Here is an 18,566-nt window from a genome sequence, read left to right as displayed (position 1 = left end):
ACTATTGACAGTAGTGAGTAGTGACACAAAACAAAACGTTCAAAAATCAAATTGACAAAGTTTCATAGTTGTTACTTGTTAGTACCAGCAAGCAAAGAGTACGATAACATAAAACCGCTATGTAAGTTGTACGACTATGTAAGAGAAGCAATTGGTTTAAATAGTTAAAGTTATTAATCTGTAAAGATACCAAAAGACAACGACAATTTTTGTTTGACAACTTTTGACTGACTCCGTCCCTTCTTTATGGAGTTTATAGTTTATGGTTTAGGATTGGAATTTTTAATGAATTTATTTATTGTATTGTAAATTGTAAAAAAGTTGTGTCTTCACTATTTAAGATTTTTTTTTAGAATAACTTTGTATGTTTGAATGTATTATGAGTTTCAAATGACTGCCTTTAATTCATTTTTTAACATTGTGGATTAATACAATTCAAATGGAATGCACTTTACTCAAATTGAGAAATAGTGTTTTAAAATTTGTGTCTGGAGAGTGTTGTATAAAAACAGTTCGTTAGTACGATGTATTACTAAATAGATAGGTACCTATATTAAACCCCCGTAACTGGTTTCGCCATTGAGTTTTGACCTTGACTTGGCGATAGTAACGACAAGATGCAAAGCCAAGACGATTCTGCTAGCAACAGCGTTGACAGCACGTCGTCCAGCCTCACGGTGAAAGTGGACAAGGTAGAGACTCCAAAGAAGCCCGATAAGAAGGACGATGTGGAAGACCCGAAGCCTCGCATCGTACTCACTTTCCGTTCAGAAAAATCAGGTGCAAAGAGTAGCAACATGAAGATCGTCACCCCGGAAGAGAAGCAGGAGGAGGTGTCGCCTCGCAGGTCGGGCAGGACGCGACACTCTAAGGTTGAGACATTTGACGACACAGAGTTATCAAAAAAAGACAAGAGTCAGTCTAGCCAGCCTGTGTCCGAGAGCGATGAGACTTCGGACAGTTCGCACGCGCCCAAGCGCTCGACGCCGCGCCGCAGCAAGGAGTTTACCGACGTGCTGTCAACTGCAATCGCACGGAAGGAGAAACACAACGAGACTGCACCAACACCAACTCAAAGATTATCTCGGCGCATCAAACCAACTGCTAAAATCCTCGCCAACGAAGAGTTACGCATAGGTCTCGAATCACAAAATAATGCGCGCCTGGGCATACAGCCAGAGAAGTCAGAAGAGGGAGTGTGTACCCGACGATCAGGACAACCTAAGACAGCAGAAACAGTGCCAGACAAGAAGACTGCTAGGCGTAAGGGTCAAGAAGACAAGGAAGAAGTGCTTGAGGGAGCTCCCCAAGGTGACAGTGCAGTTATGAAGCTCAAGCACCTGTGTGAACTTGGGCTTAAAGCCATTGGCAAGTCCACTGACGAGGACAGCTCAGAGGACAATGAGAACAGGTGAGTTTTAGACATTATTTGTATAAGCTTGAAGAATTGTGAATGCAATCTGCAATGCAATGCCCCTAATAAACTTTTGTAGGTAAGTTTATACAGGATAAGGCTTACCTGAAGCATAGATACATTGCTACTTCTGAGGATTAAATGTACTTCAGCCGAAATAAACACACTTTCACCGAAATGCAAGGACAACAACCATTTTGGTTCTACCACTTATTTCAGTTACTTATATTTACCTTTTTCATACCATAATATGTAATTGCAGCAAAATATTGTAACATAGTTTCCTGGCACCTTAAATTCCATGTGTATATTGCGGTGTAAGAGTCAGATGAACGTATCTACATTTTATCTATTTTACAGGAGAGCAAAAATAGTGTGAAAATTCGCCACTTCAAACTTTACCAGATTATTAATAGAGATAATATACAGTAGTTGAAATAAAAATATTGAATATAGGATTACGTCGTTTTGCCATTTCATAAAAGACTACATTGTGATGTGTTTTGTGAAAATAAAACATTTTTAATATTTTGTACATACATTCATCTGACTCTTACGCTGTTTGTCCACTGCACCGTCACCGAGCCGATACCGATAATTAATCACGGCGCCAAAGTAGCGTACACATACATTTACTATGGGATGACGGCGCTCGGGTGACGGACGTTCAGTGGACAAGCTGCTATAGCAAATGTATGTACGCTACCTCGGCGCCGTCTTAATTATCGGTATCGGCTCGGTGTCGGTGGTTGGTGGACAAACAGAGTTACACCGCGATATGTAACATGGTGGGGAAAAACCGTTGACAAGTACTAGTGGTAGATTAATCTATCTACCCTACACCTAGTTCGTTTTTCTTTTCTAGGTTCCATATCATGACACACAACACATTAAAAAACGTTAATAAAATGTCTCAGTTCCCCGATAATTTTAGTCTAAAATCATATATGCTATATTATATTATTACTTGTCATGACTGTAATATGGCAAGTAATAATATGCTATAGTATATTATTACTTGTCATATTACAAGTCAATCAATCAATCAATGTCAATTATTATTGTTTTGATTCTCTTTTCATGTTAATTTTTATATTTTACACAGTGATGCTGAGGAGGATGAAGGTGAAGATGAAGAAATAGATGATGACACCGAGATCATCAACAAGCTGCTGGAGGCTGATGAGGAGTGGGAGGGGGAGTCCAGTGACGATGATTACCTGGTTTCAGAGGACAACTCCCAGAGCGACCGGCCGCGCCGCTCCAGGCGACTCTGCTCAGGCTATGGAGCAAATGATAGTGATCACTCCTCACCAGTACCAGTGGAAGGGAAATCAAAGTATGTTTATTAGAGCAACACTCATCTAACAGATCATCTAACAAACTCAAAAACATATTATTTGTTCAAAACTGAGTCACAGAACTCTTTTGAATTTACAATCTAGCGCCACTTCAGAAGGTGCTTTGTTATGGAGAAAAAGCTGCACGGTAAACACTATGTCAAGCAGGTAACATGTATTTGTAAAATAATTATGTAAAGGTATTTAATGACGAACAATAACAGGTCCCGACCTCGGCGGTCCTCTCGGCGCACTCTGGCGAGAGTTAGCTACGAGTACACACCAGATGGCGAGTTTGATTCTGAATCATTGGATAGGTTAGTCTATCATTTATTTGCACGGAATATTTTGTATTTGCAGTGTTACTTTTGTACATATAAGGATATTGTATGATGTAACATTAAATTATATTTATAGGGAATTCGCACCAAAACGCAAGAAGAATCGAATGTTTGATCAAGACGAGGACAAGTTGGAAATGGAAGACGATGAAATTAGGTTAGTTCATTACTTTCGTTTAATTTAATGTTTTGTCTGTTTACTTTCATGTAACCATTTAATGATAATTATTGTTTCACAGAGATTTTGTGCCTAAACGCAAGAAAACACGAGCGTTCGATCCAGATGAGGATAAGTTGGAAAATGCAGAGGATGATACTAGGTTAGTTTTCATGTAATAATTCATTGTGTTTTCGTTGTAGTATACTTTTAAATCACTTTCTAGAAAAATTAAGTATTTTTTAAAGTTCCATCAAAGAAAGTTAGGATTCAAGGAAAGCTAGTATGAATAAAAAGAAGGAATGTTTAGTTCCATAATATACCTACATCTTAAGTATATTTATAATACATTTATTTTTTTAGTTCTCAATGAATCCTTGTCAAATTTCTGACCTATCTCTGACTTTGACCTAACAGGCCTGTAACTTACAGGAGGTTGTGGTCACGAAGATTACGAAACTTTCGTAATCTTCGTGACCACAACCTCCTGTTATGCGAATTAGATGATAATGTAACTGTGTCTTACTGTAGTGTTTTTCACAGGGATTATCCAAATAAACGCAAGAAGACTCGATCGTTTAAATCAGACGGGACGAAAGCGGAAATGGATGAAGATAATAGGTTAGTTTATAACATTACACATACACACTCTAAAATATGTTTTTATGCAAATGCAGCCTATTTTTTTTATATTTGTAATAACTAAAAAGAAAATGTATATTTTTTATTTCATAAGATCCAAAATATTTTAATATATATAACATTTTAAGAAAATTATGAAAATTTATAGTGCAATTTTGTGAAGTCCATCGTAAGTGTCTAAAACTTCGTACGAAACTACGGGCTACGTGAACCGCGTACACCTCACACTCACACACGATATCGTTCTTAGCAACCCAGCGGAGGCGGAGGAGGGCGCAGAGGCGGCGGGCCCGAGCGCGGCGGCCGCCATCACCGGCGCCTGTTTGTGCGAGGCGCCTAGCAATGTGTACGCCGAGCCCTCCGACCTCATCGGTACGTTACTACACCCACAGACTTACAGGCTATCTATATCTATTTCTGGGACGTCTTTACCCCCCTGGCGCACATATATTGCGGCAATGTTAACATAAGGGCGGTGGGCAGGAAATTCGGGTCTCGAGGATACCCTCTTTGCCCGGGCAGACTCTCAGGTGGTCGAACTTACAGGCGAGCAGAGCTTAAGCTGAAGCTTTCTGAAAAATAACCTCATAGTATTCCGAAATATAGCCACTTGGTTTATAAAAATATTATGCGTAGTCTGTATATGAAGCTTACATTGGATTATGTAATACAATACAAGTCCTAATAAGTAATGAATTTTAGCATGCAGAAGTAAACCTAATGTAATCAAATGAATCAATTAGACCGATTATATTAGCTAGTCTTAACTGTCTTAACTTAAACTTATATTAAAAATAAAAAAACTTTATATTACATAAAAAATATTTTAACTTTTATCAATTAATTTAACTCAATAAATCTAATTAATGTAATCTAGTATTTCTATGCAGCAGTAATCTAATGTAGTATATTTAAGTAGCAGTGATAGCCTAGTGGTTAAGAAACTCGGCCTCTTGCTCGAGGGGTTTGAGGTTCAAATCCCAGGCACACACCTCTGATTTTTCAAAATTATATGCATATTACAAATTAATTATCACCTGCTTAAACGGTTAAGGAAAGCATCGTGAGGAACCCTGCATACCCAAGAGATTTGTAAAAAAAAGAATCGCAAAGGTATGTGAAGTCTACCAAAACGCACTTTGGCCAGCGCGGTGGACTATGGCCTAAACCTTCTCATTCTGAGAGGAGAGCGTGCCCAGCAGGGGGCAATTATGGGTTGATGGTGACTTTTTTTTTATAATATCAGAGTAGCAGACAAGCATGCAGTCCACCTGATGGTAAGTGGCTCTGCCTCCCTTACCACACCCTTCAAACCGGAACACAACAGCGCCTAACACAGCTGTTATTAGATAGAAGTAGGTGTGGCGGCGGTGCCGCCGGAGTCGAACCACAAACGGTCCTACCTTCAAACATGAAGTATTTCTGTGAGCAGAGCCAGTGTTCTGCCAAGCGATCGAGATGGTGGACGGCATCCGCGCGGGCTGCTCGCACCCGGCGCGGTGCGAGGCGGACGCGGCGGGCGGCAAGGCATTAGCGCCGCTGCTGCGCGCCGGCCCCAGAGCGCCGTACTTCCTCGCCTGCGCGCTGCATACCGCACAGCTCGAGAAACACATGTGCTGCCCTACCTGCGGACTCTTCTGTACGCAGGTATAGTCCGCGTAAACCTGCTAGTCCGCTCTGAATATAGAAATTAATCGCGCCGGCATAGCAAATTGTATGACTACACCTGCTCAGAACAACTTCAGAGCGGACTAGCAGTTTGCAAGAACTATATGTGTTACATTTAAGTCTATATAATAAGTCTCAATTCCAATAAGTCTTGTTTATGGTATGTTGAGGTGGATTCAGAATATAAATTTAACAGAATATTAATTTGTTTTAGGTTCGTATGTATTGGATTTTAGTTTCTATTAATCAAATGACGAATCATATGTGGCGCGTGCGGTATATTCTAGCGCGGCGTATCAGATTGCAGCAAAGGGGCGGCCATCATGAAGGTGGGCGGAGTTACCTCGCCGCCTACTAGGATCACCTCATATGATGTAGCGGTGGCGTGATCTTGTGCTGCGTTCAGACGCGCCAGCCCACTGTTGCACTTGCCTATTTACTCGCCATAATATAACAACTATAACATTGAGTACATTGTCATTTGTTTGTGCAGGGCATTTTCTACCAGTGCTCGGTGGGTCACCTGTTCCACGCGGAGTGCGGCGTGCTGGGCGGCGGCGAGGCCGTGCGGCCGGGCTGCCCGCACTGCGGCGTCGCCACGCTGCGCTGGGCGCCCGCCAACCGCGACACGCACCGCGTGCAGCTGCTCATGCACTGCTCCAACGAGCGCGTGCTGCTGCCCGCGCAGAGGGTGCAATGGTAGTACATACTCTGCTCTATACAGATATACAGATGCAGTCAGATGTTGGACCCCCGCCAACCGCGACACGCACCGCTTGCAGCTGCTCATGAAAAGTATTTAGATGCAGTCAGAAATTTATCAAGTTTTGGTCCTTTCAGCCGGATTTAAATATTGACTTATTACGGGATCTATTCGACATTCGCTTAAAATACTTTTATTGTATGAATGTACACATATAAAATTGTAAAAAAATAACAGTCTGAAACAGAGCAACTCATGCATAAATGAGATAAGTCCTGTATTTATCTATTAAAAGATAAAATAATAAAAAAATCTCAACTCTTAGATGTAATTTATTTTACTATATCATATCATGTTTTAATGCTCCGTCTTATGACAAGAAAACTAAAGAACGAAACTTGTGATGTTATGTAAACATTCAAAATGGAAACAATTCTTATAACTCCTTCTTTTTATTCACAGTACACCAGCTTTCCTCGGATTTTCAACAATAGACAAGTCAAAGGTGGACGCCGGGCCGGTGATTCCCGAAGGCGTGTTGCCGTCGGTGCCAATAGACCTGAAGAAGATATGCGAAGAAGCGGACACCGCTGACGGTGAGGAGGAAGACGGCGACCCCGTCGAGCGGCTGTACGACGCCATTGTGAGTGGCGAGACCGTCGAACAACTCATACCAAAGATTGGTGAGTCCATAAAATGAACATTTTTGTTAAAATTATTGAACAATTGATATTTTATTTCAACTTGTATTTCTTTTGACACGCCTTTAGAGAGAAAAAATATTAGTGTATTACGTAACGGTAACGGCTATGTTGAAACGTTACGTTGCATTCAAATAGTAATAAAAAAACTCTTAATAAAGTAAACTAATTTTAATTACGTGCAAATTGAATTGCATTACTACACAAGGGCAATCGGCCCTTTCACAGATATAGTTGTATGTAACATTTATCTTCTATAAAATATCTATCTTGCACTAGGCCTCTTTTTGATCCCATATGTCTTGTATTGAAGTCTATTTAGTTGTCCCGTTTGTAAAGCTTACATTTACTGTGTATTATATTCCGTCTGGGTTTACGAACAGTACGCGGATCGCGGCTGAACGCGGCGCTGGCGTCCCGCGGCGGTGACGCGTGTGTACACGGCGCTGCGGCGCGCGGGCGGGCGGGCGCGCTGCTGCTGCTGCAGTACGCGGGCGCCGCGCTCGACGCCGCGGACGCGCTGTGCCGCACGCCGCTCATGCGCGCCACGCTCGGTGAGTGTACCGTCAGTGCGCGCGGGCGGCGGGCGCGCTGCTGCTGCTGCAGTACGCGGGCGCCGCGCTCGACGCCGCGGACGCGCTGTGCCGCACGCCGCTCATGCGCGCCACGCTCGGTGAGTGTACCGTCAGTGCGCGCGGGCGGCGGGCGCGCTGCTGCTGCTGCAGTACGCGGGCGCCGCGCTTGACGCCGCGGACGCGCTGTGCCGCACGCCGCTCATGCGCGCCACGCTCGGTGAGTGTACCGTCAGTGCGCGCGGGCGGCGGGCGCGCTGCTGCTGCTGCAGTACGCGGGCGCCGCGCTTGACGCCGCGGACGCGCTGTGCCGCACGCCGCTCATGCGCGCCACGCTCGGTGAGTGTACCGTCAGTGCGCGCGGGCGGGGGGCGCGCTGCTGCTGCTGCAGTACGCGGGCGCCGCGCTCGACGCCGCGGACGCGCTGTGCCGCACGCCGCTCATGCGCGCCACGCTCGGTGAGTGTACCGTCAGTGCGCGCGGGCGGCGGGCGCGCTGCTGCTGCTGCAGTACGCGGGCGCCGCGCTCGACGCCGCGGACGCGCTGTGCCGCACGCCGCTCATGCGCGCCACGCTCGGTGAGTGTACCGTCAGTGCGCGCGGGCGGCGGGCGCGCTGCTGCTGCTGCAGTACGCGGGCGCCGCGCTTGACGCCGCGGACGCGCTGTGCCGCACGCCGCTCATGCGCGCCACGCTCGGTGAGTGTACCGTCAGTGCGCGCGGGCGGCGGGCGCGCTGCTGCTGCTGCAGTACGCGGGCGCCGCGCTTGACGCCGCGGACGCGCTGTGCCGCACGCCGCTCATGCGCGCCACGCTCGGTGAGTGTACCGTCAGTGCGCGCGGGCGGCGGGCGCGCTGCTGCTGCTGCAGTACGCGGGCGCCGCGCTTGACGCCGCGGACGCGCTGTGCCGCACGCCGCTCATGCGCGCCACGCTCGGTGAGTGTACCGTCAGTGCGCGCGGGCGGCGGGCGCGCTGCTGCTGCTGCAGTACGCGGGCGCCGCGCTTGACGCCGCGGACGCGCTGTGCCGCACGCCGCTCATGCGCGCCACGCTCGGTGAGTGTTCCGTCAGTGCGCGGGTTGCGGCTGAACGCGGCGCTGGTGTGCACGATGCGGCACGTATTTGATCTTCGCACATTTTCGAAAACAGTTTATTATAAATTCCATTTAAATTATAATAACTTTTGTGCTGAGTAAATTAGTCTCAGGATATTCTTTAATATAAAAAATTGTTTACAGCTTTGCTAAAACAGGACGAAACCTTGGAGAGGGCGGAAAAGAAAGATGATGAAGACGATATAGACATTGATGGCGAGGATAAGCCAGACAAAGAGACTGAAACGGATGGAAGAGAATCAGAAGGGGACAAAGAGGCAGATGATAGCGATAAGGAAACAGAAGATAGCACGATGGAGACTGAAAAGAGTGAAACAGAAGTTGTTGAAGCTGAGACAGAGAAGGATTGCGATAAACCCACTGAAAAAGATCTCATGAGCGTTATCAGATACCTTGTGGATGCTGGCTGCGACCTGAACTTTTCTGTGAGTAGTTTTAATATGATATCCTAATTTTGTCATGATTTCAAGATCTTTTTTGACTGCCATAGATAATGCTTTTCGTACGTACGTCTCATTTTTTTAACTTGTCCTCTAGCTCAAACAGCTTGACGGATTTTAACATTGTGTTTTTGGAATCGTCTCAATTATGGAAGTAATATGTATAGACTACAATTTTAAGAAGTCAGATTTTTGTTTTTATTTATAATGTTAATAAAATTGTAATCATTATTAATCATTATTACAATTTTATTACGTCGATGTTCAACACACTGTACTGGTTGTATAGGGTCCGGAGGGCATGACGGCGTTGCACATAGCGGCGCAGTACGGCGGCGTGGAGGTGTGCACGGTGCTGCTGGACGGCGGCGCGGACGTGGACGCGCGCGACCACGGCGGCTGGACCCCGCTCGTCTGGGCCAGCGAGAACTTTAAGACTGATGTTGTTAGGTACATTTGTCCTCGTAGTCTCAGGATAAACATAAGGCTACGGTATTTCCTACCTATGGTCATAGGCAACAAAAAAGAGGTTTCTTCATGGGTTGTGGGGGGGCAAGTGAGCTCAGCAAATTAATTCAGTAAGGATATTGTGATATTGTTGAAAGTTCTAATGATCGTTGTATTATCCGTATTGTATATCGCAAAGTGTTTGTTTATGTGTCGAAAAAAATATGTCGGTAAAAGTAAAATTAAATTAAATCTGTTCTGAGTTTTAATATTATACGCTGTTTTGAAATGTTTAAAAATTAACACAATCTGCTTTTTTATCTATTTGTTTATCTTACTAGTTATTCTTAACTTATTTATATAGACTTTCTATGTACCTTTTCATTTGGATATACTTAGAGTTCTTATTTGAGTAATCTCCTTAAGTAGTCTCTAGTGGTGTGTTGTTCCGGTGTTCAGACTGCTGCTGTCCCGCGGCGCGGACGCGTGCGCGGCGGACGGCGAGGGCGGCGCGGCGGCGCACTGGGCGGCGCTGGCGGGCGCGGCCGCCTCGCTGCGCGCGCTGCTGGCCGCCGCGCCGCACGCCGCCAGCCAGGCCGACGCGCGCGCCGACACGCCGCTGTACGTACACCCTCCCCGCACACCGCACACACCGTCACAGCTGGGCGGCGCACTGGGCGGCGCTGGCGGGCGCGGCCGCCTCGCTGCGCGCGCTGCTGGCCGCCGCGCCGCACGCCGCCAGCCAGGCCGACGCGCGCGCCGACACGCCGCTGTACGTACACCCTCCCCGCACACCGCACACACCGTCACAGCTGGGCGGCGCACTGGGCGGCGCTGGCGGGCGCGGCCGCCTCGCTGCGCGCGCTGCTGGCCGCCGCGCCGCACGCCGCCAGCCAGGCCGACGCGCGCGCCGACACGCCGCTGTACGTACACCCTCCCCGCACACCGCACACACCGTCACAGCTGGGCGGCGCACTGGGCGGCGCTGGCGGGCGCGGCCGCCTCGCTGCGCGCGCTGCTGGCCGCCGCGCCGCACGCCGCCAGCCAGGCCGACGCGCGCGCCGACACGCCGCTGTACGTACACCCTCCCCGCACACCGCACACACCGTCACAGCTGGGCGGCGCACTGGGCGGCGCTGGCGGGCGCGGCCGCCTCGCTGCGCGCGCTGCTGGCCGCCGCGCCGCACGCCGCCAGCCAGGCCGACGCGCGCGCCGACACGCCGCTGTACGTACACCCTCCCCGCACACCGCACACACCGTCACAGCTGGGCGGCGCACTGGGCGGCGCTGGCGGGCGCGGCCGCCTCGCTGCGCGCGCTGCTGGCCGCCGCGCCGCACGCCGCCAGCCAGGCCGACGCGCGCGCCGACACGCCGCTGTACGTACACCCTCCCCGCACACCGCACACACCGTCACAGCTGGGCGGCGCACTGGGCGGCGCTGGCGGGCGCGGCCGCCTCGCTGCGCGCGCTGCTGGCCGCCGCGCCGCACGCCGCCAGCCAGGCCGACGCGCGCGCCGACACGCCGCTGTACGTACACCCTCCCCGCACACCGGGCACACCGGCACAGAAGGAAGAGAGGGTTAGAGGATCCGGACTCACCCCCTCCCCTTAGTATTGGCGAAATAAGAAAAGTTCCTTAAAAAGGAGGACTTATGTTTTTCTTTTTTATAGGGAAAATTGGAAGCCAATTTATTCCGAACCCTTTTCAATTTTCTTTAAGAATTAGGACTTCTTTTGTTTTTTTTTTTTTTTTGCAGGTGGTAAATGTCATATAAATACTAAATGGTATCTGTGCATGTGAATAAAAGTTATTCAATGTTAAGGAATATTGTTAGTTTAAGATGATGTAAGCTTACATAAAATATGGCAATTATGTTAAATATAATATTTCTTTATAAACAGGCACATCGCCGCAAGAGAAGGTCACTACTCCTGTGTGGTACTACTACTAGCGCGGGATGCACGAGTAAGTATCATTATTTTATAATCTTCTGCACAAAATTATGCTGAATACATTAATATTAAATAAAATATTGTATGTAAATCGTTAGACGGACATGGAGAACTTGGCAGGCGAACTGCCGGTGGAGGTGTGCTCGGGGCAGTGCCAGGCCGCCATCAGCCTCAACATGCAGATGAAGCTGGCCGTCAAGGAGAAGTTCGCGCGCCGCCGGCTGCTCGACGTGTAACGTTACTTGTTATGTCACTATTTTTATTATCACCATGTACCTTTTCCTTCTCTCCTTCGCTCCAGCTTCGCGACAGGTGGAGGGGCCACCTGTCTTGATCACTTTTTCACACAGTCGTCCTCCCCTATTGGCCCATTTGAGAGGAGTTCCTTTCACTTTTCCTTTCCTCCTGGTGTCATCTGTCTATTATATTTCTTTTATCTTTATTTCTATAATTAAACATCCATTTGACCACACACTTAAAGACGACTATTATCTCGTGGTTAAGTGTGTGCTACAATTGCGTCAATTTATATTTCAAAATATAAGCTACATTTTAAAAGTAAATGTAAAACATGCTTTTTTCATATCAGCTAATATCTCTTAAGATTACACCCTAAAAATGTATTGATTTGGACGGTTGTGATGTTATTTAGCGATATATCTCGCGGACGGGAACCCTTCCCGGTGGAGTGCGTGAACGAGGTGGACGACGAGCCGCTGCCGCCCTTCACGTACGTGTCGCGACACGTCATGCCAGAAAACGTCAACATCGACTACACGCTGCAGTCCTTGCAGGTAATGGATATTTTAGACTCATATCGTCGCGAAATAGATGCATTTTATAATCACGCATTTTTCAATCTACCTTTGAAGGTCATGTGGACCCTTCTAAAGGAATGGTGTTGAACGATGAACATTTATGAAGGCAATAGAATGTTTAATGTTTTCTATATTGGGGCACTGCTATGCCACCTAATTCTGTTTTATATCAGCAATGCGAGCATGTCTTATTCAAATGGAATGGGTAACTGCAAGGTATGGGAAAAAGACTAGTGGGTTAGTTTTCAGGGACTGAGTAGGTCCTCTAAACCTATTCGTTGTTGATTAAAGATGTTCCAAGGAAGTAGTGATTGCTAACTATCACATAGACCGCACAAAACAAAATATAAAAAAAATAAATGGTATGTATGCAGGGCTGTTCGTGTTCGGAGGGCGCGTGCGCGGGCGGCTGCTGCGGCTGCGGCGCGCTCGGCGTGCGGCGCTGGTACCGCGCCGGCCGTCTGCCGCGCGACTTCCCCTTCCACGACCCGCCCATGCTCTTTGAGTGCAACCAGACATGCGCCTGTGATCTGGTGAGACCACACACACATACTGTACAAACTCAACATAGTTTTCTCTATTCACCATATTCTTACCGCTTCCTCCACATCTCATTCAGCGCACTCCGTTCATATAAATAATGTACTCCAAACCTCATACACATATTACCTGCTTTTTTGTTTTTGTGCTTTAGTTGTTCAAGCTTTATAGTTTACTCGCTATGTTGTCCGTCCAGCAGACGAGTTCTCGTCTTACATTTCTATGTCCAATCCTTCGTTTTCTTACTTCATTTTTTTTATCTGATTTCATTAAATTTCAAAATCAACTGTCCATTCAGTCCTTAGAATCAATCATAAATACAATGCTTTTAAATATTTTAAAAGTTATTATTTAAATAAAAACAGTTTACAAACATATATTTTCCCTTCGGAAGAAGCAACCTCAATAACAGTATGACAATGTATTCGTGCAGAAACGTTGCACGAACCACGTGGTGAGCGGCATCGAGTCCCGCGGCTCGCTGGGCGTGCGCGTGTGCGTGTTCCGCACGACGCGGCGCGGCTGGGGGCTGCGCGCGGCGGAGCGCGTGCCGCGCGGCGCCGCCGTCGCGCTCTACTGCGGCGAGCTGCTGCCGCGCGCCGCCGCCGACGCGCGCGAGAACGATCACTACATGTTCGCGCTCGATGTCAAGCCGGATCTGCTCGATGTGAGTATATGCTATATGTTGGCGCGTAGGATGTGCTTTCAGAGAATGGGATTACTACAGTTGTGTTAAATATTTGGCAAACTTTAAGAGAACTATGAAAAATATATAACTTTATATTATTATAATGTTCTCTAGCACAATGTGGAATTAAATCCAAGCTTTTACTTCAAACTACTACTAATAGAAGCTTACAAATAACTTGCAAAATATTACTTATAAATACTTAACCAATATGGTATACATTATTTAATAACACTAATGCTTGACACACTGATAGTAGACCAAAGCTTATCCGTGACCCAGGAATAAGTCTTTGATGATGAAAGTAAATTAATTTGTGTATAAATATGATTACTAAATTATATGTAATTCACGTTTCGTAATGTTCTTTCGTTAATTTTATTCTTGTATAATTATGTATAAAAATATACTTAAGGTTACGTTATCATCACTCGTTGCAATGTTACCAGCAATGCATGGAGAAGACGCAGCTGTGCGTGGACGCGGCGCGGCTGGGCAGCTGCGCGCGGTTCGTGAACCACTCGTGCCGGCCCAACCTGGCGCCCGTGCGCGTGTTCACCGCCACGCGCGACCTGCGCCGCCCCGTCGTCGCGCTGTTCGCCGTGCGCGACGTGCCCGCCGGGGAGGAGCTCACGTGAGTCACGTGTATCCTGCGACTAACTATTAAACCCCGCAACCGACATTTTTACTTCCGTTATTAATATTCGATATGTCCATTGTTTTGTCTATTAAGATCAACATTTGATAAATTCTTCATACTAGACATTGTCAAATTTCGATCTTTGGTACGTACAAATTGTATACAGTGATTATTGATAACAGGCGTTACAGATAGTGTGTCATTAATATTCAACCTATACTATATTCAAACAGACTGGGTATTAATAATGGGCAAATATCTAGTGTCTGTTAGAATTTGTTTTATTGTAGTGTTGTAAATCCATATACAGGGTGAATTTTTCAAATAGGCCCTAAGGGCCAAATCCGAAACTATAAGATAAGCTAAAAATGCTGAAAGGAGTTACGAGGCCGATTTTGATAAAAACTAAAACTGCATCATTAGTTTTTTAAAATATATTTTTCCTTAGCCGGGATCGAACGAGTTCATTTTGAAAAAAATTACACCCTCTATATTATTCCACTATCTGATAGTGTCGCTTATAAGGATCAAATTCTGGGAAGTAATGTTATGTGACAAATTGTGACATTACATACGGCTTAGTATGAGAAAGTAATAGTTTGGCAAGTAAGTTACCGCCGTTTTTAGGATTTACTTTTTAATAAAAAAAACTGATTAAATAGTAGCTTCTTATTGTTTGTTGTTTACAACTTCTTTTCAACGTTAAATATTATTTTCTATATCTCTTTGTGTAGTTTGGCGCGTATGGCGCGTGTGTGTAGGTGCGCCAAGATAGATTATTAGGGAAGAAGGTAAATGACACGACCAGTTCGCAGCAGTGCGAGTGAACGACTAACTTTATTCGTTAAGGTATAGTATTACAATGGTATGTGCATACGGCACATAACTTCCCCCTTGGCGAAAAAAATTATATAATGCAAAAATTTACAAGGGTTCTACATAATTTCACTGATTCACTTCACTGATTACACTTCACTGGTCGTAGTGATGACTACGATCACGTCGGGGTCACCACTTTGGCGCGTATGGCGCGTGTGTGTAGGTGCGCCAAGATAGATTATTAGGGAAGAAGGTAAATGACACGACCAGTTCGCAGCAGTGCGAGTGAACGACTAACTTTATTCGTTAAGGTATAGTATTACAATGGTATGTGCATACGGCACATGTAGTAATCACTCGGATTTGACTCGAAAAATCCATTCTCGCAAATTGTCAACTTTACATCTGTATTAAACGAAACTCCGCCCATAGCAATTTAAATCTATTATAATGGTACTAAAAATAACCTTAACTAAGTCGGACTTCAAAATATAAATTCTTGGAGAATAAAACGTCTGTTTCGAATGATTTGAAAAATTGAGCCAAAAAAATTATTAATACGCGAAATGTTTAAATTGATGAATGGCGGGAACTTAACTGCCAAATTAATATAAAAAATATGTATTTTCTTAAAATTGAGGCTTTTCTTTTAATTTGTCATTTATCATTACTTCCCAGATTTTGATCCTTTTAAGCAGCACTATCAGATAGTGGAATAATATAGAGGGTGTATTTTTTTCAAAATGAACTCGTTCGATTTCCGGCTAGGGAAATTGTTATTTTTAAAAAGTAATGATGCAGTTTTAGTTTTTATCAAAATCGGCCTCGTAACTCCTTTCAGCATTTTTCGCTAATCCTTATAGTTTCGGATTTGGCCCTGAAGGCCTGTTTGAAAAATTCACCTGTATATTAATTTTATTTTTGCAGGTTCGATTATGGCGATAAATTCTGGGCTGTGAAATCTAAATGGATGAAGTGCGAATGTGAAGCACCCGACTGCAGATATCCCACCAAATCTAACAAAGAGGAAGAATAAACTCATTTCTTTCATTAAGTTATAAATGGCAAGATTTTGTAAATAATGTATCATATTATAGTAATGAATTAATAAATATACTTAAAATTTATTACGTCGTTTTAATCTGCCTTTAAAATATTTAAAGGAGAATCTATCATGTATTCAAATGTTATTCGCTAAATGTCCGGTCGCACTAAACACTACTTAAGAGCTCTAGAAATAGATATGACGCTGAGCTATAGCGCCGAGTTATGTTGTCCGCGTGTAGGTATCCACACGATGTTTTCCTTTACCACAGTATAAGGAAATACAGTATTTTAACTCGGCCCTGACCTTTAATTAGATACCTACGGTTGCGCTGGGCAAGGTTACGCGTTAGGGCTGCCTGCCTACAGTTTTTTAATTACATCTGTATACTTGACTTTCTTTTTAATTTTTTGATTGTAAATGTTGTATTTTTTTTATTTAAACAAATGAATGTTATAGTAAATTATATATAATACGTAATAAAAACTATTCTTATAATTGGGTACTTGACAGTTACAACAATAAAATATGAAATATGTTCGACTTGATAGCTTATAAATTATGCAATATTTAGTTTAATTTTTAATACGATATTTAATAATAATTTTAATCTATACTCCGATTCATAATTGGGTGTCCAAAATGTAAACAAAGGTGTTGACCTATCAAGAAAATACCTTTCAAATGGTAGTTTCTTATTTTTGACGATATTAAAATAATACAATGATAATAAAATATTGATCTAAATAAATTAAGATCAATTCTCATTTTCTAATATTTATATTACCTCATTCAGAATAGTCCCTCGGCGGCATATCGCGCAAACAAACGGGTGCCGAAAGGCCGCTAAGCCACGCACTAAGCCTGTGTAGCGCCGCAGGACGACGAATAAATACGACGCGTGCGTTGTGCAAGCAAGCCCTTCGTTTATCAACCGTTTGTAGTTTTATTTTGCGCGGGAATAATAAAAGTTATAAATTGGTCGCAGAAATAGTTTTGTTCTATTAATTCAGAAGAGGGATAACCTCAAATAACAAACTAACACCTGTCTACTGAACCAAAATTATAACAATCATACGTATTTTTTTTAAATATCAAATTGTATTAATTAAAAACTAATCTAATTTAGTAGTAGTAGTACCTAGTAGATTAAGTATCTAGTATTAACATAAAAATCATTGTAATTGTCTTACCTTTCGGAGTTTCCAGGCAGTTTAAAAAATGTTATATCTGGATGTGTAATTGATGAATTGAAGCAACCAAAAACAGCACAATATAGTCTATAACTTTTCTTCGCCATATTATTCTTGAAACAAAAAAATATACTTCTTAAAAAAATGTGAGCCGTCACGGGACGCCTGGCAGATGTGAAACATCGACATTATTTTGTAAAAGTAATATGCAGAAAAGAACATATTGTGATAGGAACTAAATATGTCATAATGATAAAATAAAATATTACGTTTTTTTTCCAGATAACGATGACTATGTATTGAATAAACATTTATTTTCATTAAATACAAAAAAATACGAATTTATTTCAAATCGTGACTACTTAATTATCGCACAGTCGATTGCGCATGGCGACGCGTCGCCACACCGTACACACTACTGCATATATACTGTATATATATACCATCGTATAGCGTGGCAACGCCACGTGGTCGCCACTGCATGCGTCGCCACGCCAGAAATCGGTTTTACGTGCGGCTATAGATGTTTCACATCAAAAACCGTCACATCACCCGCTCGTCACCGTGGCACATTCACGACAGTGCGTATACCAAGTGATTACTAACCTCGAGGTGAGTAGGCGTGGCTTGCGTTTCGTGCGTTTGTATGAAGATAAAATACTGTATATATCCTTATACTGTGCCTTTACCGTTGTGACCATAGACATAGTATAATTATGTTGTTATAAATGGGAAACTAAATAGATGTCACTACTGTGTCTAAAATGCTAAGCAAAGAGAATATAACCACTACGATACTAAGCTGGTCGGATAAAAAAAAATTTTACAAAAAAATACAACCGACTTCTATGTCACTACAAAGTAAAAAATAATTGAAATAAATGTTGGTTTAGTACATATTTCTGAAGTCTAAAGAAAAAAGCTATTGATTAGTGTAATTTTGCAAAGGTATTTTAGTCTATATAACATTATTTGAAAAAAATATTTGTCGAAAATCCATCCGATTTTTGCTATTCTAGTATGCTTTGCTGGCACTTAAGTGTGAGTTCTGGGATTGGTTATTTTTTAAAATTGTAGCCATATTTTTACCCTAAACCGATGAGTTCCTTCCCTCTGGTTACGTGAAAAAAATATTTCTCGAAAATCTTTCAACTTTTACTATTCTAGTATGCTCTGAGGGCACTTTAGTGTGAGTTCTGGGATTGATAATATTTTTTAATTGTAGCCACTTTACTACTCTATGTAAAACCGACGAGTTTCCGCCCCCTGGTTACGTGGAAATAAATATATTTTTTTTTATTTCCACGTAACCAGGGTACGTAACGATTACGT

At 44.1% G+C, this 18,566-nt stretch overlaps 1 protein-coding gene across 1 annotated transcript; it reads left to right on the top strand.

The window, feature by feature from the left end:
* The first annotated feature begins 97 nt into the window (after window positions 1-97).
* G9a (histone-lysine N-methyltransferase G9a) lies at window positions 98-16,123 on the top strand. The gene is made up of 31 exons (XM_073079087.1): window positions 98-1,411; window positions 2,520-2,753; window positions 2,979-3,071; window positions 3,172-3,252; window positions 3,335-3,415; window positions 3,796-3,873; window positions 4,145-4,266; window positions 5,327-5,541; window positions 6,056-6,261; window positions 6,728-6,948; window positions 7,350-7,690; window positions 7,775-7,888; window positions 8,013-8,126; window positions 8,251-8,364; window positions 8,489-8,591; window positions 8,775-9,076; window positions 9,381-9,541; window positions 9,998-10,159; window positions 10,200-10,310; window positions 10,351-10,461; window positions 10,502-10,612; window positions 10,653-10,763; window positions 10,804-10,914; window positions 10,955-11,065; window positions 11,441-11,504; window positions 11,590-11,723; window positions 12,144-12,285; window positions 12,684-12,842; window positions 13,283-13,516; window positions 13,987-14,171; window positions 15,924-16,123. Exons 1-31 carry the CDS (start codon window positions 618-620, stop codon window positions 16,030-16,032), a joined length of 5,229 nt encoding a protein of 1,742 aa, XP_072935188.1. The 5' UTR covers window positions 98-617; the 3' UTR covers window positions 16,033-16,123.
* The last annotated feature ends 2,443 nt before the right edge of the window (window positions 16,124-18,566 follow it).

The sequence above is a fragment of the Epargyreus clarus genome, unplaced genomic scaffold (genome assembly GCF_041222505.1).
Source record: "Epargyreus clarus isolate Ecla_fem2 unplaced genomic scaffold, WU_Ecla_fem_2.2 ptg000014l, whole genome shotgun sequence".
Lineage (NCBI taxonomy): Eukaryota > Metazoa > Arthropoda > Insecta > Lepidoptera > Hesperiidae > Epargyreus > Epargyreus clarus.
This window is presented reverse-complemented; position numbering and strand designations above follow the sequence as displayed.